This window comes from Sus scrofa, chromosome 13 (genome assembly GCF_054392235.1).
Source record: "Sus scrofa isolate SSC_HxYL_T2T_F1_AM1 chromosome 13, Sscrofa_HxYL_maternal_Yorkshire_Landrace_v2.0, whole genome shotgun sequence".
Classification (NCBI taxonomy): Eukaryota; Metazoa; Chordata; class Mammalia; order Artiodactyla; family Suidae; genus Sus; species Sus scrofa.
Genome location: NC_139395.1, coordinates 149544982 through 149571349, shown reverse-complemented (window position 1 = coordinate 149571349; position 26368 = coordinate 149544982). Strand labels below are relative to the sequence as shown.

The following is a 26368-nucleotide window of genomic DNA, read 5'->3' as shown; positions in this document are numbered from 1 at the left end:
TGAGCTATTGCGACTACTAACCCTTGGAGATCATTTAAATTGCTTTTTCCTCAACTGTTTCACCCTCTTTATTGACATCTATAGAACAATAAAGGAATTTCCAAATACCAGAAATCATTAAGGAAATTTATACTGCATGTACTTTGCCCTGTATTTAGATTAGTAGTTTTCCCAACTTGGGGTTTTCCATGACTTCCTTCCCACACACTCATTAACTCCCTTCTTTTTTTTGGCCACACCCATGGCATATGGAAGCTCTCAGGCTAGGGGTTGAACTGAGCCACAGCTGCCAGCCTATGCCACAGCCAAAGGCAATACTAGATCCTTAACCCACTGATGGAGGCCAGGGATCGAACCCACATCCTCATGGACACTAGTCGGGTTCTTAACCTGCTGAGCCATAATGGGAACTCCTTAACTCCCTTCACTGAAGGCTGACTTTCTTCTGTTCTGTCACTTCTCATCTTGTTTACTAACTCTATGTCTGTCTTCTCTTCCAGGCTGATGAACCCAGTAAGAGCTGGGGCTATGACTTGCACCTCTGTGTCCCCCAGCACTCAGCATACAGGTCTGCTGAATCAGTGAATGAAGAGGGTGAGGGCAGAACATACAAGGCAAAACAAGCAAACAAGAAGAAACCGTACTTTGGGAGTTCCCATTGTGGCACAGAGGAAACCAATCCAACTAGGAACCGAGAGGCTGCAGTTTCGATCCCTGGCCTCACTCAGTGGGTTAAGGATCTGGCGTTGCCATGAGCTGTGGTGTAGGTCGAAGACACGGCTCAGATCTGGTGTTGCTATGGCTGTGGTGTAGGTCGGCAGCTGTAGCTCCAATTCAACCCCTAGCCTGGGAACCTCCATATGCCATGGATGCCGCCCTAAAAAAGGACAAAGACAAAAAAAAAAAAAAAAAATCAAATTAAAAAATAAATAGATAAATAAATTAAAAAAAAAAAGAAGAAACCACACTGTGACTTATGAAAGCCAGCAGGCCTCCTGCCCACCCTAGCTCTCATTGTACAACCAGGCCAAAAGTGTCTCCTCATACCTGAATTCTCCCTAAAACTAAAAGAAACGGGGTGACAGTGGAATGGGGGCCCATGCTGCTTGTACCCCTTCCCCAATCCCAAGTTGGACTTTTTTTCCTTAGCCGCTTCCCCATGGACTTGGTCCCGTGAGGAGTCCAGCTTGATCTCTGAGAATCATTTCCTTGAGACTGACTGAGAGGCCACTTTAGAGAGGCAAGCCTCAAGAATCCCTTCCTGCAGCCAGGCCCTCATCAGTCAGAGCTCTGCTTCCACCAGGGAGCGGCTCTTACCATCCTCCCCTTTGCTAGGTAAGAAAAGGGCTGACACTGCAGAGATATGAGTCAGCTGACTAATCCCAGAAGCCACCAACTTCAGCCCTGAGGGGAATGGGATAGGAGGGTTTTTGTTTTCCTTTGTAAATAACCCAACCTGAGATCACAGGTAAGGTATTTTTCCCAGAGATCCTCTAAACCAACCCCCTCATTTTTCTGACAGGATGAGGAAGCCCATAGAAGCAATTAAACTTTCCCACAGTCACTACCAACAACAAGTTAGCAGCAGAAGGTTGTTGGGACCAGCTCTATCTGAAGCCAGGTAAGGTCACTTGCCTGGAGAGGTGGAGGGCGTTTTTTCTTTTTCACTTGGGAGGAATGAGGAGCTGGGGACACAGCCACAGATAGTTACCAATCAGTTAACCAATAAACAAATTGTGGTATATTCCAAACAATGAACTATTATTCAGCAATAAAAAGGAACAACTATTGATATATGATTCAATCAACATGGACAAATAGAATAATTATGCTGAATGGAATGAGCCAGAACTCCTCCAAAAAGACCATACTGTTTGATTCTGTCTATATAAAATTATAGAAAAAATCAAAATCAGGAGTTCGCGTCATGGTGCAGTGGTTAACGAATCCAACTGGGAACCATGAGGTTGTGGATTTGATCCCTGTGCTTGCTCAGTGGATTAAGGATCTGGCGCTGCCGTGAGCTGTGGTGTGGGTTGCAGATGCGGCTCAGATCCTGCATTGCTGTGGCTCTGGTGTAGGCCGGTGGCTACAGCTCCAATTCTACCCCTAGCCTGGGAACCTCCATATGCTGTGGGAGTGGCCCCGGAAAAGGCAAGAAGACAAAAAAAAAGAAAGAGAAAATCAAAATCAAAATCAAATTCTAGAAAACTTGAACTAATCTATGTGGCACAAAGCAGATAATTGATGTTGTGGGTTGAACAGTGATCTCTAAAAAGATACGTCCAATTCCCAATTCTGGGAACCTATGAATGTTACTTAAAAAAAGGGGCTTTACAGATGCAATTAAGGATTTTGAGATGAGATCATCATCCTGGATTATCCTGGTGAGCCTTAAATCCAATGTCACATGTCCTTATAAGAGGACACCAATACAGGTTCCCTGGAAATGGGAAAGGGGTGGAGAGAGGGGAGAGATAGGAGGGAGAGATTACAAAGGGGTGAGAATAAACTTTTCGGAATAATAAATATTTCCGTTGTCATGCCTGTGATAATCTTTCATGGAGACATATTAAAGCTTATCAAACTGTATACTTTAAGTCTATCATACATTAACAAAGCTGTTAAAAAGATGAAAGAGCCATGGGTCTAAAATAAGATTCCATTTGCAACAGTCTGACTTTTTCAAAGTAGTCCATATAACATTGATATATGGTGCATTCTTAGGAAACTAATTATGAGACAAAACACCATCACATAAAGAAGAGCTGAATAACCCCAGAATACTAAAATTGTGAAAACTGACAATAGTTCACTGATGGCTCAGCCTGTTAAGGATCTGGCATCACTGTAGCAATTTAGGTCACAGCAGTGGCTTGGGTTCGATTCCTGGCCTGGGAACTTCCACAATCCGTGGGTATAGCCAAAATAATATTTTTTTTCCTTTTAGGGCCTCACCTGCGGTGTATGGAAGTTCCCAGGGTAGGGGTCGAATTGGAGCTACAGCTGCTGCCTACACCACAGCTCATGCAATGCCGGATCCTTAACCCACCAAGTGAGGCCAGGGATAGAACCTGCATCCTCACGGATATTAGTCGGATTTGTTTCCGTTGAGCCACCACAGGAACTCCCATAGCCAAATTTTTTTTTTGAGATAACTTATGTATATAAATATATATTATAAGTATCAGATATATTAAGTATTGCAATGTACAAGTTAAAACATTCTCATCTCATGAACCTCTTTAGAACTGAAACTAACAACATCAGTTACAGTGAGACAGATTTTGGTTCAAAGAATTTCTAAAATCAGTGCTTGTTCCCAGACAAAGTAGCTGTTGGAGGAGCTGGTTTGTGGGAGACTGCTTGCCTAGATATTGTACAGTGGATGCCTTCTTTGAGTCTCCTGGATCTTCTGTTTTTCATGATCTCTTATTTTCTCCAATTCCTGTTTTTTTCTCCCTCTTATGTTTTGCTGGAGCATGTACTTCAATAGTTTCCAGAAAGGGAAATGTTGGGAGAGCAAGGCTAGGGATCGAAACTGCCACTTCATAGTTCCTAGTCAGATTTGTTTCCACTGTGCCACAATGAGAACTGCACCCATGGCATATGGAGGTTCCCAAGCTAGGGGTTGAATTGGAGTTGCAGCTGCTGGCCTACACCACAGCCACAGCAACACAAGATCCAAGCCACATCTGTGATCTACACAGCTTGTGGCAACACTGGATTCTTAACCCACTGAGCAAGGCCAGGGAATGAACCTGCATCCTTATGGATACTAGTCAGATTCTTAATCCAATGAGCCACAACAGGAACTCCTGAACAGCTCAGGGTTTTTTTTGTTTTTTGTTTTTTTTTTTCTTTTTAGGGCTGCACCCACAGCCTGTGGAGGTTCCCAGACTAGGGGTCGACTTGGAGCTATAGCTGCCAGCCTACGCCACAGCCACAGCCACATCAGATCTGAGCCACAGCTGCTACTACACCACAGCTCACGGCAACGCCAGATCCTTAACCCACTGAGCGAGACTAGGGATCGAACCTGCAACCTCATGGTTCCCAGTTGGGTTCTTTTCCCCTACGCCACAACGGGAACTCCCTGAGCAGTTCATTTTTATTTATATTTATTTAATTTTTTTTTTTTTTTGTCTTTTTGTCTTTTTAGGGCCATACCCGCGGCATATGGAGATTCCCAGGCCAGGGGTCCAATCAGAGCTGAAGCCGCCGTCCTGTACCACAGCAATGCTAGATCCAAGCCACGTCTGCAACCTACACCACAGTTCACCACCGTTCACGGCAATTTGGAATCCTTAACACAGTGAGCAAGGCCAGAGATTGAACCCGCGTCCTCATGGATGCTATTTGGGTTTGCTAACTGCTAAGCCATGACAGGAACTCCGAGAACAGTTCATTTTAAAAAAAGCATTTTGTTCATGTTTCATGGAGGCAAGATCATCTCATTTGTCTGAAGACTTAATTTTTTCTGAAGTTACTTCCCTCTACTTCCAGAATTATCTGCTTCCTCTTTATTTTTTCATTTGCTTTGCTCTTTTATTCATGCTCAAAGATTTCCTCAAATGTCTGCTTATCCTTAGCTATTAATATGAGGTATAATATGTTGTTTATATATAGTGTGTTGGAGAATGGATGTGTGTAGTGTGTTGGTGAGAGTAGAGGGTTATGTTGGAGGGGTTGCTGACTTGGCTTTACTGTAAAGTACTTAACAGTGTTTTCAGCTGAGATTTTTGTTGGTGGATGCTTCAGACATTTCACAGGACTTTTTCTGGAGTTGTTTTCCCAAAAGGGATTTTTTTTTTTTTTTTGCTGCACCCTGGCATGCAGAAGTTCCTGGGCCAGGGATTGAACCCATGCCACGGCTGCAACCAGAGCAACTGCAACAATGCTGGAGTCTTAAACTGTTGTGCCACAAGGGAACTCTGGATCTATCAATCTCTCGCCTAGTGGTATAAGCCAATATTTTGGGACTGGAATAGGGGAAGGGGCTAGAAGATTTCACTTTTAAGTATGTAGACTTTAACAGATTCTCTCCTTTCAGTTTACCAACTTATTTGATTTTCCTGAATTAGAAAGCTCTCTATGGAGGTCCCGTCGTGGTGCAGTGGTTAATGAATCTGACTAGGAACCATGAGGTTGCAGGTTCAGTCCCTGGCCTTGCTCAGCGGGTTAAGGATCCCGCACTGCCATGAGCTGTGGTGTAGGTTGCAGACGCGGCTCGGATCCCGTGTTGCTGTGGCTCTGGCGTAGGCCCAGGGCTACAGCTCCGATTAGACCCCTAGCCTGGGAACCTCCATATGACGCAAGAGCGGCCCTAGAAAAGGCAAAAAGACAAAAAAAAAAAAAAAAAAAAAAAAAGAAAGAAAGAAAGAAAAAAAAGAAAAAGAAAAAAGAAAGCTCTCTAGTTCAATCTCTCTAGATTCTCCGGTAGGGTGGAACAAAGGTTAGTGACTTGGATGTGTTTTTTAGGGCTTCTTATGCAGACTCTGAATTAATCGTGTTTTCAGCTCATACTCACCTTTGCCTTCCACAGTACGTAGGTACCTTTGATGCTTTCCTGGGATTTGGAAAGATCAATAGACTTGCCTGTGTCAACATCCATCCCATCTTCAGGAATTTAGGTTTTAGTTCCTTCCCTCTTCTGAGTCTGTGAGGATAGGGAGAATATTTGCCATATCAGAGTCCAAGGCAACACCCAGCTCCAAAGGAATATTCAGTAGATGTTTGTTGAATGAACTGAAGTTCTTGCTTAGTGACTTAACACCAGTATTAAATTTTCTGAGCAATAATTTCTTCATCTGTAGCGTATGAGTAGCCATCCCTGACTTTCCAATTTCACAGGGTTGTTGTGAACATCAGGTGAAAATGCTTTGTAAGAATTTGTTGTGCAGTTTGGTTTTTGGACCAAGTTGGGATTTTATGCCACTAGAATATGTATTTTATAAGAAGAATCATTCTTGGAGTTTCCATTGCAGCTCAGCAGCTTAAGAAGCCAACATAGTTGGGACGCCAGTTTGTTCCCTGGCCTCACTCAGTAGGTTAAGGAATCTGGTGCTGTGGCTGTGGCATAGGCCTGCGGTTGCAGCTCTGATTTGACCCCTAGCGCAGGAACTTCCATATGCCACAGGTGGGGCTGAAAAAAGAAAAAAAATTTTTCATTTTCATGTGTATGAGCTTTGTCTTTTTTTATCCCCAGATGACAGAATCATCTTCTCTTCCTTTTTCTTCTATCTGTGGTGAACCACCAGTCAGCTTTCAGTCACTATAGAGGCTATAAAGAAATTCCTACAAAATGTAGATGGAGGAGTAATCATACCAATTTGCCTTTCTTTTTCTTTTTTTTTGGCTGTACCTGCAGCATACAGAAGTTCCCAGGCTTAGGATGGAACCCACGCCACAGCTGCAACAGCAGTGGATCCTTAATCTGCTGAGCCACCAGGGAATTCCCGATTTGCCTTTCTGGGGGAACACGTTGACTAGAAGTTAGCTTTAATCTTAAGGCAATATTTTTAACAAAATTTCAGGGCTTACTAAATTAATTAACAAACACTTTAAGAATCCATCTGTAGAAGTTGGTTCATTAAGTTCCAGCTATTTACAGCCAGAGAAATGTATAAGTACTAGGATTATGGAGTGAGATTAAATACTCTTTGTTTTCTTCTTCTTTTTGGCTGTGCCTGTGCCATATAAAAGTTCCTGGGCCAGGGATCGAACCCACGCCACAGCAGTGACATAGGCTGCTGCAGTGTAAACGCCAGATCCTTAATCTGCTGCACTACAAGAGAATTCCATTTTTCTTCTTTTTGTTGACAAGCAGTTCTGAAAGATGATGTTGGTTCCAGCTTGCAGAGTTCAGTGAATCAATATGTAGCTGCCATACCTCATCCAATACACAATCTAAAGGCCAAAATAACCTCTTTTTGTCATTTCTTTTTTTCTTTTTGTCTTTTTAGGGCCACACCCGAGGCATATGGAAGTTCCCAGGCTAGGGGTCGAATCAGAGCTATAGCTGCCAGCCTACACCACAGACACAGCAACACAGGGTCTGAGCTACCTCTGCGACCTACAACACAGGTCACAGCAGTGCCAGATCCTTAACCCACTGAGTGAGGCCAGAAATCAAACCCGCAACCTCATGGTTCCTAGTCAGATTCATTAACCACTGCGCCAAGACGGGAACTCCTTGTCACTTCTAGTCTTGGACTTCTAACACCCAATTCCTAGTAGCCAGAAGGAAAGTGTACACTTAAAACTTTGACACAAAAGATGAAGATACAGTTGCAACAAAGGATTGTTTCCCTGTCCAAATACTAATAAGGTGGAGATTAAAAAACAAGACAAAAACAAAAATAAAATCCAGAAAAGGCTTTTCAACTTATTAGATGGATAAGCTGCAGTGGATATCAAAGAGAAAGACAAGGTACAATAGTTACTCTAAAGTAGTATTACTTGGGAGTTCCTGTCAAGACACAGCGGAAACAAATCCGAACAGGAACCACTCGGTTGCGTGTTTGATCCATGGCCTCGCTCAGTGGGTTAAGGATCCAGCGTTGCCATGAGCTGTGGTGTAGGCTGCTCAGATCCTGTGTTGCTGTGGCTGTGGTGTAGGCTGGCAGCTACAGCTCCAATTAGACCCTTAGCCTAGGAACATCCATATGCCTCAGATGGGGCCCTAAAAAGACAATAAATAAATAAATAAATAAATAAAAAGACAAAAGACAAAAAAAAAAAAAAAAGAAAGAAAAAAATGAGTATTATTTCACTCGTGTGAAAGAGTTTAGTCCAATAATGTAGAGAGATTTCAATTACTATTAATGTATTTTATAAGATTTTTAAAATAACCATTCTTCAGTAATTCTTAAAATGGCCCCAAAATTCAAAGAAATAAATGGGCATTCAAATGAACAAATTTAAATTCAATTAAAAAAAAACCCTATTATTATTATTATTATTTTTGGGTCTTTTTGCCATTTCTTGGGCTGCTCCCATGGCATATGGAGGTTCCCAGGCTAGGGGTCCAGTTGGAGCTGTAGCTGCCAGCCTACACCAGAGCCATAGCAACATGGGATCCAAGCTGCATCTGCAACCTACACCACAGCTCACGGCGACGCCGGATTGTTAACCCACTGAGCAAGGCCAGGGATTGAACCGGCAACCTCATGGTTCCTAGTCGGATTCGTTAACCACTGCGCCACGACGGGAACTCCTGAAGCTTAAGGATTTAAAATCAATGTTAAAAAAAAAAAAGAAGAAGAAGGAAGGAAGCAAGGAGTTCCTTGGTGGCTCAGTTAAGGATCCAGATCCATCGTTGTCACTGCTATTGCCATGAGTGTAGCCAAAAAATAAAATAAAATCAATGTCCCTTTCAAACAAACAGGGCAATAACTCCACGAAATATAAACTTTCTATTTCTCTCCATTCATAAAACAGACAAAGGCCTCTTTGTTCTCTAGTTTTATTATTTTTTTAATCTTCCCAACACATGAACTATAACTCATTTTGAGATTTTTTTTTCAGTGCATTTCACAGCAAAAATGAACAAGGGAATCATTAAAATGGCTGTACATAAGCCAATTATTTTCTTATAATTTACAACTGGTTGAAAAAAATTGTTTTCATGTTTTCATCCTATTAACAACCCCCTTCAATAAAACACAGAGCTCAAAGCTTAAACTTCTTATGATGATGCAACAGATACATACAGCCACCTACAATGGCTGATGAATAACAGGTATATGTTACACACACTGATTGGAAGACCACATCAGAAGAAACAGAGTAAGGCACCACTCTTAGAAAATTAAGGTAGCTTGCAGTAACAAGTGTTGAGCACCATGTAAGCAGGTGCTTAATAAATACTTGAATAAATGATGAAAGCCATAATTAGCACTATTCTTTTAATTGCCAGCAATTCGTCAATCTCAATAAAATAGTTATTTAAGAAAAAAGATTTGTACCTGAATACAACTTCCTGACATCTTTTTTTTTTTTTTTTTCTGGTAGCTTTTTATTTCATACTCTTTTCTTCAGCATTTGAATTTCCTTGAAAAGAAAAGAAAACCATACCATACATGCACTCAGTCACATATAGAACTTCTGAATTACTGACAAATATGAATAGTTGTTTTAAATTTTGAGTGAACAGAGGTAAGATAAACCATACTTATCCAGAGGGATAGCACATAATACTGCATATTAACTTACAAGTGAAAAAAAGGTAAGGAAAACAGTAACAGTTTTATTTTTTAATATTTGCTATGTTCTTTAATGCCTCAGTTCTTGAGAAAGGCCAAAATCTCACCATATTAACATGAACACTTTTTTAAAAAATTGTCTCTCAAGTGTAGTATTTAATAAAACTAGGTACTGAAAAATGTTCTGAATTCAAGTCAATGGTTGTTTTCAAGTATATTAAAATGCTCAGAAGAAAAAATTCTCCATGGTTATATTTCTAATCAATTTATAAATATACTTTTTAAAAGAGAGTTGCAACAGAGATGGATAATGAATAAGTTCCTCAAACACAGGCACAGAGTCTCTTTGAAGGAATAGAACGCCTTGTTACAACAACCTGGTTGATTTTTTTTTTTAACACTGATTTCAGGCACAATGGCTGAAGCCACTTCTGGGTCATCTTCTTCCTCCTCTTGGTTTGTTGTAAGAGTAGTGAATACTTCAGTTGCTGACAGAAAGCAAAGCACAAACTCTGAAAGACACTTCACTTTTCACTATAAAGAAATCAAAATTACTGAGTTCTCGTTGTGTTTATCTGCTGTCCCCATGCAAAAACAGGGGTTTCAAACTTAGCTTTCTGAGCAGGAATTGGATAAAAGATTCATCATCTAATAATTCAGGTGAAAGATTTCAGATGATATTGCTCACATCATATGAACAGCCTGGTGAGATGTCCATAGTGCTTCTTCAACACTTTGGTCTTGCTGCAGTTCTATGGTGCCCTAATTGGTACATTCGTGTTTAGTTAGTTTCAGTCTGTGCAATAAGGAAGCAGGTCACTCAGTGCAATGACTCCATTCTGGGAGGATTTAGGGTAAACAGAGAAGTTCATTTGGTCGAGTATTAGACAGTGTGTGTCGTCACTCTGCTGGTTGTGTTGTTGGAATTATTTTCCAAAGAGGTTTGTGATAAACCCAGCCATCTCCCTGAAACAAGTAGAAAAATAAATCAAAGAACTATCCCTCTAGTATCTTCACAATCAGTAGCCAAAACTAGATGCAGTGCCTTCACTGAAATGGAATTCTATTCTCACATTTAAAAACAAGTTTTGGGAGTTCCTGTCGTGGCGCAGTGGTTAACGAATCCGACTAGGAACCATGAGGTTGCGGGTTCGGTCCCTGCCCTTGCTCAGTGGGTTAAGGATCTGGCATTGCTGTGAGCTATGGTGTAGGTCACAGATGTGGCTCGGATCCCATGTTGCTGTGGCTCTGGCGTAGGCCGGCGGCTACAGCTCCGATTCGACCCCTAGCCTGGGAACCTCCATATGCCTCAGGTGTGGCCCTAAAAGAACAAAAGCAAGAAAAAAAAAAAGCTTGTCAAGACTGAGCCTCACGCACGAAGTGACAGGCATCAGGTAGGGCATAGGAAATGGTCACCAAAGTACTAGCAGTCCTCAACATCTCAGCTGGCATCTCTAGTATCTGAGTACTGTTTTCTGTTCCTTCCTGATTCTACACTATTACTATTCTCTGGTTCCTATGAATAGGAGGATACCAAGAGGAGATGAAGTTAGAGTCAGAGAGTGAACTAAAGATAGGAGAAGACCAAGTGAGAAAAAAAGTGCTGCAGCAATGCATGAAGCAGCATACTACAGTGGGAGCATGGCAGAGTTGAGGTCACAATAGCTAAGACTGGAACTCAGTGTTTATGGGACTAAGGCAAAGTAAGTCAGATTTGAACCTCTGTACATAGTCCCTAATAACATATTCAATTTATTTACATAAAAAAATACTTTTGGAGTTCCCATTGTGGCTCCCATTAAGAACCTGACTAGTATCCATGAGGATACCGGTTTGATCCCTGGCCCTGCTCAGTGGGTTAAGGATCCAGCATTGCCATGAGCTGTGGTGTAGGTCAAAGACGCAGCTCAGATCCCACGTTGCTACGGCTGAGGTGTAGGCCAGCAGTCATAGCTCAGATACGACCCCTAGCCTGGGAACTTCCATATGCTGCAGGTGCAGCCCTAAAAAGGCAAAAAAACCTTTTAGGAGTTCCCTGGTGGCTTAGTGGTTAAGGATTTGGTGTTGTCACTGCTATGGGATGGGTTTGGTCCCTGGCCCAGGAACTTCTGCATACCTTGGGTGAAGCAACAAAACAAAACAAAAACAAAAACATCCCTTCCCCAAACTCTCTTTATATATTTATGCTACCTTGTTCCAAATATAACTTAAGGCCAACAATTACGTGGCTCACAGTGATAAGCACTCTCTTCTTGGCCAAACTTGAGTTAGACTCTTTTGTTTCTCTTCTTGACTAAGTCTCATCTTAGGCCTGCTAAGCCCAGTTTTAGCAAAAAATCCTGATCAACTAGTTTATCAAGAATCTCCTTGGTTAGGAAATCCATGTACAATGTTTATTTAATGAAAAATAAAATGATTTTTAGCAAAAAAAAAAAAAAAAGAGAGAGAGAGAGAACTTCTCAGAGTTCCCGCTGTGGTGCAGTGGAAACGAATCCCACTAGGAACCATGAGGTTGTGGGTTCGATCCCTGGCCTTGCTCAGTGGGTTAAGGATCTGGCATTGCTGTGGCTGTGGTGTAGGCCGGCGGCTGTAGCTCCAATTGGACCCCTAGCTTGGGAACCTCCATATGCCACAGGTGTGGCTCTAAAAAAAAACAAAACAAACAAACAAACAAAAAAAGAGAGAACTTCTCATCTTTGATATCCAATACAGCATCTCCCACCTTCGATCTAATCAGGTACCCCACCATCATCCTTGACAGCTGATCGAGTTCCTCTTAGTAACTTTCTATCCACTCCCCTACCTAGCCCATTGGTTATAAATTCCCGCTTATCCCCATATTCAGAGTTGAGTTCAATTTTCGTCCTCTACTGCAACAGTTTTTTTGTTTTGTTTTGGCTGCATGTATAAATTCCCAGGCCAGGGATCAAGCCTACTATTCCACAGCAGTAACCAGAGCCCCGGCACTGACAACACCAGATCTTTAACATGCTGAGCTACTACAGAACTCAGCAATAGTGTTGAAAAGTCTTCTTTGCCATTTTTTCTTTTTCTTTTCTTTCTTTCTTTTTTTTCTGGCTGCACCTGTGGCATGTGTAAGTTCTCAGGCCAGGGATCAAACCCATGCTACAGTTGCAACCTACACCACAGCTGTGGCAACGCCATATCCTTAACCTGTTGCACTTCCTTGCCATCTTTAATACATGTCAGAACAATTTCTCTGTAACAATAGAAACCATTACATTGTTTATCCTGGTTAATTATTCTCAACACAAAAGATGTGTAATGTAACCACATTACAGAATGCTAGGTTTAGAAGTTAAGATATGCTATCTGATCATCTCATTTCACAGATGAAGAAACTGAGGGTCTGAGAAGTCAAATGAGCTGCCCAACTTCACCCAGGAAGGGGCAGGGCTCTTTTCAGTGCACCTTCTGTATGTTTGCCTACATTTTAGAGATGAGGAAAGTGAAGTTAGAAGTGGTAAATAAACTCTCCAAAGTATGAGCTGAGATTCAAACTTAGCACATCTGACTCCAGTATGGTCCACTACACTATAAAAGCCTTCCTGCTTGCATTTGTATACTTCTTAAGAAATTTTAAATATTGACTTAAGAGGATACACCCAACATCCTGATGGATGTGTATAATCAAAAAAGGGAGGAAATGGAAGATCTAATAAATTAAATGTCAATAAGAAATGGTCAGAAAAATAAGGTGGATATTATCAAATGATAACTAGAAACACTTTAAATTCATCTATACTTCCTCAGGTTACTCTCCCTCCTCTTTTCATACCAAGTAACTCTATTCAATACTCCTCCATCTAATTAAAGCCAATTCATTCCTAGCTGGTCTGTAATTGGTTTGACAGTAGTAATGAAAGTACTAAATAAGTGGAAAAGCTCTTAATACTCATAACAATATTTATGAAACAACTACTATGTGCCTAGCACTCTATTTAGGACCACACATGCAACAAAAACGACTTTTCAATAACGTATGATTCTTCTTAGCCAAGAGCCACACATGATGGCAATAGCCCCCATGGTACCAACTTCAGCTAGCAGTCATCCTCATCAGCCTTATTTGTACTCCACTGTGCTTCTTACAGCTTATACCATGGTCCTATCACTCACAGGATATGACTTGGCTGTCTCATGGGCTTAGGCAATTAATACATAACATAAAGCTAAGCCATCTGTTGTACCACTGTGCATGGCACATCACTGAGGAAGCCATCTTATATCTTACAACCTAAAGGGGCCCAAATCTGAGCCAGCACCTTCTCTCTACTGTTCCTTCAGGCAGTTAGTTAAAACTATTTAGGTGGAAAGAAATTCACTATTTTTTTTGGACAATCATCAAATCTTGCTACCACTTTCTACATCTGTCTGTCCAATATCACAGAGTGAAAAAGGGATTAACTGGTAGCCTCCTAACGTATGTCAAATAAAGAATAGGTAAGAAAGTACAAAGTTTACATGTCATGTTAGTTGCAAGAATCAAGGCATCTATCTTCTAAAATCTTTTAAGACTGGTTGCATCTTTTACGCAACAGCTCCTTGCTCTCACCCCCTAGAGTTGATTTTTAATGATTTACAGAAGTCCTCCCTTAGACATTTTCCTTTTTTTTTTTTTCTTCTTTTTAGGGCCGCACCCACAGCACATGGGGGTTCTCAGGCTAGGGGTCCAATTGGAGCTACAGTGGCCGGCCTATGCCACAGTCACAGCAACGCAGGATCCGAGCCGAGTCTGCAACCTACACCACAGCTCACAGCAATGCCAGATCCTTAACCCACTGAGCAAGACCAGGGATCAAAACTACATTCCTCATGGATACTAGTCAGGTTCATCAACTGCTGAGCCACAATAGGAACTATGAAATTTTCCTTTTTAGAGTCTGATCCTGGTATATGTTTTCTTAGTAAGTTTGGAATGAAAAAAATCCAAGGTTACTAGACTATAATTTTGCATGGTAATTACAAAGGTTTGTTTCATATAATAAACAAAACAAAACCTTTAAATTTAGGAACGACCTAACTGCAAAACCAGTTAATTAAACTTGACTATTAAATACACACTTGTTCTGTGATTTTCTTTTTTTTTTTTTGTCTTTTGCCTTTTCTGGGGCTACACTTGAAGTGGAGATTCCCAGGCTAGGGGGTCTAATAGGAGCTGTAGCCACCGGCCTACGCCACAGACACAGCAATGCGGGATCTGAGCCACCTCTGTGACCTACACCACAGCTCACAGCAACAATGGATCCTTAACCCACTGAGCAAGGCCAGGGATTGAACCCGCAACCTCATGGTTCTTCGTCGGATTCGTTAACCACTGAGCCATGACGGGAACTCCTGGGATATTTTTTATTGTTATACAATTCCTTCTTATGTTCAGCTCAAAATTTTCTCCCTGATAGTCTAGGCCTAGCTCAAGCCTGCTGAGATGATAAAAAACTTTATGTGGAGGTTCCCAGCCTGGCAAAGTGGATTAATGATCCAGCTTCTCTGTGGAGGCGCTGTTTCTAACCCTGGGTTAAGGATCTGGCATTGCTGCAGCCGTGACATAGGTTGCAGCTCCAGCTTGGATTTGATCCCTGGCCTGGCAACTGCATATGTCCCAGTGCAGTCAAAAAACAAACAAAAAACCCAAATCTATTTCATCTGAGCAGCTGGTGAACTGTTCTACCCTGACAATTTGTGAAAAATTCATAAAAAAACTCATGGTTAAGGTGGACTAATTTTAGAAATGAAGATATATAAGCGATAACAATTAAAGAAAGACTACTAAGCTTAAGTTCTCACTAAGTAGATAATGAGTTTTAGTTTGCAGACATGTAGGACACATACCTCTTTAATAAAATATTTGGTTTTCCAAGGTGTGCCTGTTTCAGTACGATGCCTTTCTTCAGTCCTCTGGCGTTCCTCCAGGGTACGTTTATGCTCTGTGGCCTTATCAATTTCGGATTCCCTTAGAGAGTCTGTCACATTTTTCCACAATCGCCTGAAATCAGAAAACCACACATTTTACATAAAAAAGATGATTAAGGAGCTCCTGTTTTGGCTCGGAAGGTTAAGAATCCGACATAGACTCCAAGAGGATACGAGTTTGATCCCTGGCCTCACTCAGTGAGTTAAGGATCCAGCACTACCATGAGCTGTGGTGGAGGTTGCAGATGCAGCTCAGTTCCCATGTTGCTGTGGCTATGGTGTAAGCTGGTAGCTGCAGCTCTGATTCCACCCCTAGACTGGGAAATTCCACATGCTGTACCTGCGGCCCTAGAAAAAATAAAAATAAAACAAAGGTAATTAAACAGAACTGATTCCATCAAAATTAACAGTACTTTTAATAGGTCATATTTTCTTTGTTTTTTTTTTTTTTTTTGCTTTTTTTTTTAGGGCCGTACCCACAGCATATGGAGGGTCCCAGGCAAGGGGTCAAATCGGAGATACAGCTGCTGGCCTACACCACAGCCACAGCAACACAGGATCCGAGCTGCGTATGTGACCTACACCACAGCTCACGGCAACACCAGATCGTTAACCCACTGATCGAGGCCAGGAATCGAACCCAAAACCTCAGGGTCCCTAGTCAAATTCGTTTCCGCTGTGCCGCGATGGGAACTCCAATAAGTCATACTTTCTAAATCAGACCTATAACTTCATGCCTATGAGTTACAAGAACACCGATACTCAGAGTTCCTGTAGTGGACAGTGAAAACAAACCTAGTATCCATGAGGACACAGGTTCAATTCCTGGCCCTGCTCAGTGGGTTAAGGATCTGGTATTGCCATGAGCTGTGATGTAGGTCACAGACATGGCTCAGATCTGGCACTGCTGTGGCTGTGGTATAGGCCGGCAGCTGCAGCTCTCTGATTTGACCCCTAGCCTGGAAACTTCCATATGTGGTGGGTGTGGCCCTAAAAAGAAAAAAAAAAGTCCATGATTTTCTTTTCTGTGGAAAGGTTCATTTGTGCCATATCAGATTCCAGATATAAGTGATATCATATATTTGTCTTTCTCTTTCTGACTTACTTCACTTAGTATGAGAGTCTCTAGTTCCATCCACAGGGGAGGGAGCGGGATGGATTGGGAACTTGGGGTTAATAGATGTAGACTATTGCTTTTGGAATAGATAAGCAATGAGATCCTGCTGTGTAGCACTGGGAACTATGTCGAGTCACTTATGATGGAGCATGATAATGTGAGAAAAAAGAATCTATACATGTAAGTGTAACTGAGTCACCATACTGCACAGCAAAAAATTGACAGAACACTGTAAACCAGCTATAATGGGAAAAAACAAAAGCCACTATATATATATATAAAGGAAAACTGATACTCTGTTGATGTTAACATCCAAGATACTACTGCTTCTGCGTCTTTTTAAATTAAAAATATTTATTTTTCCTAAGTTACATAATTAAGATTTTTATTTTTAAGAAATTTATGAAATAATAAACAAAAAGAAATAAAAACTTTTAAAAAGCTGAAACAGAAGAAACCAATTCTACTTTTGGACATGATGAAATAACAAGCACCAGATTTACCCTCCTGCCTTTTAATCAACTAGGAAACCAGAGAAATTATAATGAAACAATGTTTTTTAGGTACTGAACAAAAAGCAGCACAGGACAGTGATCCCTGAGAGCAGGCAAACAAATGAGGAAAGTTCTATGACTGCCCCAACTCACTGCTGAGTTTGCAGGAACAGCAAAGGGAGGAGGAAGCTCAACAAATTTCGGGTAAAAGAAAACTGCTAAGATAATTGTTTGGGGAAAGTATAGTCCATTTAACAAATAGCACTAGGAGTTCTTTTGTGGCACTGTGGGATAAGGACCTGGCGTTATCATCACTGCAGTGATGCAGTGATTTGGGTCACTGTGGTGGTGTGGGTTCAATCCCTGGCCTGGGAATTTCCATATGCTGTGGGTATGCCCCCCCCCCCAAAAATTAAACAAAACAAACAACAACAACAAAAAAACAAGTGGTGCTGGGACAACTGGATATCCAGGTGCAAAAAGGTGACCTTAGACTCACTTCACAATAAATCCTAGAAAAAGATGTAACAGCAAATCTTTTCTTAACTAAAACACTAAAACCACAATCCCTAAAAGAAAACATTGCTAATCTAACCTCAAAATAAAATTATTTTACTGAAAAAAAAAACCCACCACTAAGAAAATTAAAAGATGAGAAACAGACTAGAAGATATTTACAAACACGTACCAAATAAAAGATATATCCAGAATTTACAAAGAAGTTCTTTTTTTTTTTTTTTTTTGGTTTTTAGGGCTGCACCTGTGGCATGTAGAAGTTTCCAGGCTAGGGGTCGAATTGGCACTGCAGCTGCCAGCCTACACCACAACCAAGGCAATGCAGAATCCCAGCCATGTCTGCAACCTACACCCCAGTGCATGGCAACGCCAGATCCTTAACCCACTGAATGAGGCCAGGGATCAAACTCACATCCTCATGGATCCTAGTTGGGTTCGTTACCACTGAGCCACAACGGGAACTCTGACAAAGAACTTCTATAACACAATAAAATGACAACCAATTCAATTTAAAAAAATGGCCAAGAGTTATAAGCACATATTTTAACAAAGAAGATATACAAATGGCTATTTAGCACATAAAAACATGCTCAACATCATTAGTCATTTGGGAAATGCCAATTAAAATCATAACAAGATACGATTTCACACAGGTAGACTGGGTATATTAAATAAGAAAGTCAACAGCAAATGTTGATGAAGATATAGACAAATGAATGCTCATATATACTAATCATCATAGTCCCAAACTGGAAATGTTCATTAGTTGGTGAAGGGATAGACAAAATGTGTTATCAGGCCATGGAATAATATTCAATAATAAAAAGGAATGAACTACTGATATAGGTTATAGCATGAACCTCAAAAACATGCTAAGTGAAAAAGCCTAGGCATAAGAGATCAGACACTCTATGAGTCTACTTAGCTCAAATGTCCAGACAAGCTACAATTTTTTTAGCTGCACCCACAGCAAGTCAAAGTTCCTGGGCCAGGGATTGAACCCGTGCCGCAGCAGCAACCCAAGTTACTGCAGTGACAACACTGGATCCTTAAACCCACTGTGCAAGAGGAGAATTCCTGGACTAAGGAAACTTATAGACATAGAAATTAGGTTCCCTAGGACTGGGGGTAGGAATGGGGGTTAACTGTAAATGGGCATAAAGGATCTTCTAAGAAGATGAAAAGATTCTAAAACCAAATAATGGTAATAATTGCACAACTAAGGAAGGTTATTAAAAATCATTGAATTGCACACTTAAAACAGGTGAATCTGGAGTTCCTGTCATGGCTCAGTGGTTAAGGAACCCGACTAACATCCATGAGGACGTGGGTTCGATCCCTGGCCTCACTTAGTGGGTTAAGGATCTGGCGATGATGTGAGCTGTGGTATAGGTCGCAGACATGGCTTGAATCCCGAGTTGCTGTGGCTGTGGTATACAGGCTGGCAGCTGCAGCTTTGATTCAACCCGTAGCCCAGGAGCTTCCATATGCTGCAGGTGTAGCTCTTAAAAAAAAAAAAAAAAAAAAAAAAAAAAAGATGGAGGCTGGATCAAGATGATGGAACAGAAGGATGTGGAGCTCACTTCTTCTCACACATACATCACAAATACATTTACATGTGAAACAACTCTCACAGAATACCTGCTGAAAGCTGGCAGATCTCAGAAAACCAAAATTATAAGAAAGATCACCACACAAACAGGTAGAACCAGAAATAAATAAATAAACAAAACCTGTGCTCCTGGGAGGGAGCTGTGAAAGAGGAAAGGGTCCCTCACCCTGGGAAGCTCTTTCCTGGCAAGGAGAACAGCTGAGACAGAAAGGGAGCTTCAGCAGCTTTGAGGAGAGTGCAGCAGCTGGTCTGTGGCAGGAAGAATAGGGAAACTAGCACAGAAGGTCCTGGCCACCTCCCTGTACTACCCAGCTCAAGATGCACATCTGCTGGTCCATGGGTGGGGACTGAGTGCTAAAACTTGGGCTAAAGAGGGCAGATGCAGGGAGAGGATTGGGGTTAGCTGTGCACAGACAGCCTGAAGGGGATGGAGTATGGCCCAAGGCACAACAAGGTGTGTGCTCAGGAATGGGCCTGGGCCTGCCACTGAAGTCCCTTGGTTAACTTGTGTACACAAAGCGAGGGGTGGGGCCCCACAAGAGCAGCCTCATTCTCAGCATGCTCACAGTGGGCATTGCCGTAAGCTCTACTCTACAAGTTCTGGGAGAGCACAAGCACCAGTGGGTTGCCCAAATGTGGAGGTAGGGCTGAAATTCAAGCCAATTCCCAGGGGCCTTTGAAGCAGGACTGATATCTGTGTGTCCCAACAGGGCTGTGACAACCACAGAGAGAAGAGAAGGCCCTGCTTAACAACCAGTGCAAGCTCTGGTCACCACAACAATTATGTGGCCTATAAGGGGTTAATGGTCAACACACTGTGCAAAGATGTGGCAGGTATCTATGCTAAAAACAGCTCTCCAACCAAAAATATTAGACTCATGGAAGCTACACAGGGATACTCTCACATAAAAATAGCCCTTCAAGACTTACAGTACACAACTATTTCTCCTAAACTCAGAGTTACAGAAATATAATGAAATAACAATGAGACAGACCTCTTTTGTCTACTGAATCCCAAGTTCAAAAGGAAGCACTGAAAATACTGAAAGAATTAAGGGAGCAGCCCAATGGGTTAAGGATCTGTTACTGCTGTGGCTTGAGTCACTGCTGTGGTGCAGGTTCAATACCTGGCCCGGGAACTTCCACACACTGTGGGTATGGCCAAAAAAAAAAAATACCGAAGAAATTAGGAAAAGGCTATTGATAGAAATGCAAATTAATGCAACCCCCCACCCCAAAACCCTACAAAGTATAAATAGAAGCCAACTGAAAGTAGAAACCTCTGGAGTTCCCATCATGGCTCAGGAACCCGACTAGTATCTATGAGGATATGGGTTTGATCCCTGGCCTCACTCATTGCCGTAAGCTGTGTGTAGGTCGCAGATGAGGCTCAGATCCTATGTTGCTGTGGCTGTGGCACAGGCTGGCAGCTGTAGCTCTGATTTGACCCCTAGCCAAGAACTTCCATATGCCATGGATGTGGCCCTTAAAAACAAACAAACAAAACCCCCCAAAACAAAAACCCCCCAAAATTAGAAACCTCATCTGCCAAGACAAAAGGTGTGGTAAAGAAAATCAACAGCGGCGTTCCCGTCGTGGCGCAGTGGTTAACGAATCCGACTAGGAACCATGAGGTCTTGGGTTCGATCCCTGCCCTTGCTCAGTGGGTTAAAGGATCTGGCGTTGCCGTGAGCTGTGGTGTAGGTTGCAGATGCGGCTCGGATCCCGCGTTGCTGTGGCTCTGGCGTAGGCCGGTGGCTACAGCTCCGATTAGACCCCTAGCCTGGGAACCTCCATATGCCGCAGGAGCAGCCCAAAGAAATAGCAAAAAGACAAAAAAAAAAAAACTAAAAAGACAGGTAATCAATAGGGTCCAGATTTAAAAAACTAATCATCTGTACTGCTTTTTCAAGAACATTCAAGAACATTTGAAACCGATACTGGCATTTTGGAGTTCCCATTGTGGCGCAGCAGAAATGAATCCGACTGGTATCCATGAAGATGAGGGTTTGATCCCTGGCCTTGTTCAGTGGGTCGGGGATCCAGTTTGCTGTGAGTTGTGGTGTAGGCTGTAGATGTGCTCGGATCCCGCATTGCTGTGGCTGTGACATAAGATAGCAGGTGCAGTTCCGATTTGCTTCCTAGCCCGGGAACCTTCATATGATGCAGGAGAAGCCCTAAAAAGCAAAAAATAAAATAAAAAATGGAGTTCCTATCATGGCTCAGTGAAAATGAATCTGACTAGTAGTATCCATGGGGACACAGGTTCAAACCCTGGCCTTGCTAAGTGGGTTAAGGATCTGACATTGCTGTGAGCTTTGGCGTAGGTTACAGACGTGGCTTGGATCTGGCATTGCTGTGGTGTAGGCCAGCGGCTACAGCTCAGATTGGACTCCTAGCCCAGGAACCTCCATATGCCACGAGTGTGGCCATAAAAAGACAAAATAAATAAATAAATAAAGATAACAGTAAAAAAGATTTTAAATATTGCAAGTCAGGAGTTCCCGTCGTGGTTCAGTGGCAATGAACCTGACTAGAACCCATGAGGATGCGGGTTTGATCCCTGGCCTTGCTCAGTGAGTTAAGGATCCAGCATTGCCAAGAGCTGTGGTATAGGTCACAGATCATGCAGCTCGGATCCTGCGTTGCTGTGGCTGTGGTATATAGGCCAGCAGCTTTAGTTTTTTTTTTTGTTTTGTTTTTTGTTTTTTTGTCTTTTTGCCATTTCTTGGGCCACTCCCTCGGCATATGGAAGTTCCCAGGCTAGGGGTCTAATCGGAGCCGTAGCCACCAGCCTACGTCAGAGCCACAGCAACGCGGGATCCGAGCCGCGTCTGCGACCTACACCACAGCTCACGGCAACGCCGGATCGCTAACCCATTGAGCAAGGGCAGGGACCGAACCCGCAACCTCATGGTTCCTAGTCGGATTCGTTAACCACTGCACCACCACGGGAACTCCCAGCTTTAGTTTTGATTCGACCCCTAGCCTGGGAACTTCCTATGTCTTGGTGCGGCCCTAAAAAGACACACACACACACACACACAAACTGCAAGACAGAAAAAAAAAACTACAGAGCAGCGAAGAATTACAGTTTGGTGCCCCACTCCCTTGAATGGTGCTAAGACCCAGCAGAGCTACCTACCCATCATTGCTTTTGTAGCACTAATGCAAGTGTCAACAGAGTAAGTTAGGCAAAAAATATTCTTAGCATTGTTATAAAAGTTTTTTTGAACTTGCAGACCTGTAAAGGACCTCAGGGGTCCACATACCAAATTTTAACAAAGTCTCCTAAGTAAATCCTAGATATATCCATAGAAGAATTTTTTATGTTAACTATTACTGTTTTATTTATTTATTGTCTTTTTTAGGGCCAAATCCACAGCATTTGGAAGTTCCCAGGCCAAGGGTCAATTCGGAGCTACAGCTACCAGCCTATACCATGGCCACAGCAATGCCAGATCCGAGCTGTGTCTGCAATCTACACCACAGCTCACAGCAACGCCAGATCCTTAACCCATTGAGGAGGGCCAAGGATTGAACCCGCCTTCTCATGGATACCAGTTGGGTTTGTTATCACTGAGCTACAATGAGACCTCCTGTTTTATTTTTTGATCCAACCCAGTTTTTTGGTTAATGGGTATTAAATCCCTTTACACATCTACTTATAAATTGTTTGGTTCTATTTATGTGATCTTAAGATGTTTAATGCTTCCTTGTATTTGATATAGTAATACTTCCATGTGATGTAAAATTTAAACAGTACAAAAAGGGCCTTCTGTGAAGAGTAAGTCTCTTTCCTAGCCCAGACTCCAGTATTCCTCTCTGGAGGCAATCACTGCCAACACATTTTGGAGACTACCTTATTAACACAGAGATCCACTTCATTTACTATTTTAAAGGCCTATGATCTACATTGTCAAAATATCCTCTAGGAGTTCCCTTGTGGTGCAGTGAGTTAAGGACCTGGTGCTGCAGCTCGGGTCACTACTGTGGAGCATGAATGATCCTTGCTCAGGAACTTCTACATGCCATGGGCGAAGCCAAAAAAAATATTCTCTAGGGACATTTTATTACTTTACCTTCCGTTTTTTCCCTTTTTTCTTTTTTTTCGTATTTTTAAAAATGATCATATAGCTGATTTACAGTGTTGTGCCAATTCCTGCTGTATAGCAAAGTGACACAGTCATACATATATATAGATACATATATTCTTCTTTTTATATCATCTACCATCATGCTCTGTCACCAAGAGATTAGACACAGCTCCCTGTGCTATGTAGTAGGATCTTTCTTTCCTTCTCCGACGGTTCAATGTTAGTATTTTTGTCCAGTTTACAAACATTTGATTTTTGCTAAAATGTGACTATATATCATATGTCATAGCTGGTATGGGTCTTAAGAGCATCATATCAGACCAACAGTTTCAACTTATAGATGAGGAAGCTAATACAAAGTGCTGAAGTGACTTGTTCAGTGTCAGGAGTTAGTGAAAAGGCTTAGATTAAGATCTAGAGTTTCTGCCTCTTTCCTAGATGGACCCAAGGATGACATACCTGGATTCAAATGGATCCTGCTTCTCCAGAGGTCTTACTCTTTTCTTTGTCACTGCCAATTTAGTCAAGTCCACGTACTTTGTCTCTCCGTTACTGTAAGTGAATTCGAGAACACTATTCCATTCCCCTTGTACTTTGCATACGACAGTGTTGGTGATGTTGTGCTTCACTTCACCGGTAACCCTAGAAGCAAGTGGAAGAAAAAGATATGCTCTAATGAGTGATACCGTGCTTGTTCTTAGGGATTCTGAATCCCAAGAATATACCTCGTGAATTCTGTTTGAACTAGTTACACAGCTCACTTCAGTTTGTCAGTGTGAAAGTCAGATTGTCAGTGTGAAAGTCAGATTGTCAGTGTGAAAGTCAGACTCTTTGTAAATACACGATAGTTCCCTAGATAACTTTTTCTCTTTGGGGGGCAGGGGACAGCTAGGCCAACAGCATGTGGAAATTCTGGGGCCAGGGATTAAACTGAGCCAGAGCTGTAATCCCAGCCACAGCAGTGACAACGTTAGATCCTTAACCCACTGTGCCACGAGGGAACTCCAAGAAAAATTTTTTCAAATAACAATTTAATTTTAGGAACAATACTAGGAATCAAACTAGAAACTCAGTTACCATAAATGACCATAAAGTGCGATATTTAAAATGCTTGCTGCGGAGTTCCCGTCGTGGCGCAGTGGTTAACGAATCCGACTAGGAACCATGAGGTTGCGGGTTCGGTCCCTGCGCTTGCTCAGTGGGTTAACGATCTGGCGTTGCCGTGAGCTGTGGTGTAGGTAGCAGACGCGGCTCAGATCCTGCGTTGCTGTGGCTCTGGCGTGGAACGGTGGCTACAGCTCCGATTGGACCCCTAGCCTGGGAACCTCCATATGCCGCGGAAGCAGCCCAAAGAAATAGCAAAAAATAAATAAATAAATAAAATGCTTGCTGCAAACAACTATTATAATATTAAAATTCAGTAGGAATATGAAAAACATTAAGATTTCTTTTTCATTACAATCTAAAAATGTTACATTATAGTCTATTCAACTTTAAAAAAAACAATTACTACTTATTTAAAAGTTTAGAGTCCCTATATTTGAAATTCTGGATATATAAATCCTGCATAAAGCCACATAAGTTTAATTTTAAATCAAATATAGAAACCAGACAAATCACTAAGAGGTAGAAAAAAATAAAATATACATTAGAAGTTTTTTAATTCTCGACAAAACAAACGTTAAAAGAGCAATGGCATACAAAAATTATTGCTATAATACAAAACTGTGAGAGAATCAACCACTACTGTTGTTGTAAGTTCAACCGAGTTATCTGGCTGGTTTATCACAGAGAGGATGCAGCTCAAATGAAGGCTGGAATAGAAACAGGTCTGATTATTTTGAATGAAGTACTTTATGTTCACTGTAGGACACAAATAACAACAGGGTCAGAGAATAATGGGAAAATACTGGGGTCCAGTCACTGCCCCTGGGATTATGGTTTATTTGGATTCAAAAGGGAATCCAAAGGACCAAAGCCCAGGTTCAGGTGACAGCTCGGATACCCTAAGTAGCATTTGTTAGATGTAAACTAAAGCCTCAGGAACCAGAAGAACATAGTTGAATCTACAGAGTCCATAGTTTTTAATCAGGAGAAGTAAATGGTGTACAAATTTAGAGCTGAAGGCAGAGGTGTAGGAGCCAATAAGCAAATGAACCAGATCTTAGAGATCGAAGTGTATACAAGGGTTTGGGATCCAAGAACACAACAAACATCCAAAATCAAAAGTTAGGCATAATTGCAGCTCACTGGACATAAAGAATACCACGACTACAATTCTGCTTGATTACAGCAGGGATGGGAACTCTGGGTCATACCTCGAAGTATCCGAACTTAAATAACTACAGTAGAGTTTTAGCCTGATTGAATGTTTTTTGTGATATTCATGTTTCCTCTCTGACTCCATTTTGCCAACAATGCCTCCTTTCTTGAAAATTTATCTCTAATCAAACAGGATATGATTAGATGACGTTGAACACTTACCTCTTCCATCTTCCAACTGCATATAGCCAGCACTACAGTCTTTGAACTGAAGAACAATAATCTGTTTCTCACTTGATCTCTCTTTTATTGCCACAATCTCTCAGGTTATCATTATCTCCTTCACAAGCCTTTCCACTTAAAAAATAACAAGCCTGAGATCCATGTTCACACATGCTGGGTTCTTGCTGCTTAGTGCAGCTACACAGCAAGCACAGCATGATGAGAACTGGGCAGGCAACAAGAAGTGCACATGCTAGAGGTGGGCCATAAGGAACTTGCAAAAGGAGCATAAAGAGGAAGAAGGTCCTCGCTCACTTTGCTTATCATCATTCTTCAGAACACAGTGCCTAATGGAGGGCTAGTAAACTTCTATAAAGGACTAGAAAGCAAATATCTTGGGGCTCATGGGTGAAGCTATCTGTCACAACTAAACTCTTTCACTGTAGCATGAAAGCAATCATAGAAAAATAAGCAAATGAATAACTCAATGTCTAAAGCGTGTAAGTCTAGATCTTGTATCAAACAATGACAAAAAATATGCTGCCTTTAAAATAATTATCAAAGAGTTAAATTTTAAGTTGCCATCCTACTCATCTCTAAAGTGAGGATAACTGATAACCGATGAGGCATTTACTCTTTCTTCCTTCCTTCCTTCCTTGCCATGCCGGTGACACGTGGAAGTTCCCAGGCCAGGGACTGACCTCGGGCCACAGCAGTGACCGGAGCCACAGTAGTGACAATGCTGAATCCTTAACTGTTAGGCTGCCAAGGAATTTTCCCTCTCGCTTTTTAAAAAACTTGACATCAAGTTGACTTGTTGTTGCTGTTTTTGGCTACCTTGAGGCATTTGGAGTTCCCAGGCCAGGGATCAGATCCAAGCCACAGTTGTGACCTACACCATAGTTGTG

The 26368-nt window shown here is 41.8% G+C and overlaps 1 protein-coding gene across 3 annotated transcripts in view; it reads right to left on the bottom strand.

The window, feature by feature from the left end:
* Positions 1–8453: 8453 nt before the first annotated feature.
* OSBPL11 (oxysterol binding protein like 11) overlaps positions 8454–26368 on the bottom strand; it is an 88771-nt gene continuing 70856 nt past the window's right edge. For 2 of the 3 annotated variants that reach the window (XR_014824617.1, XR_014824618.1), the window contains exons 11-13: positions 23436–23618; positions 15060–15213; positions 8992–10172 (exon numbers count right to left, since the gene is read on the bottom strand). Coding sequence is in view for 1 of the 3 variants with exons in the window: in XM_021070201.2 (XP_020925860.1) it covers positions 10107–10172; positions 15060–15213; positions 23436–23618 (403 nt within the window). In the remaining 2 variants the exon portion in view is untranslated. Of the gene's footprint in view, positions 10173–15059; positions 15214–23435; positions 23619–26368 lie in introns of all 3 variants that reach the window. The other variant, XM_021070201.2, reaches the window with a different exon arrangement.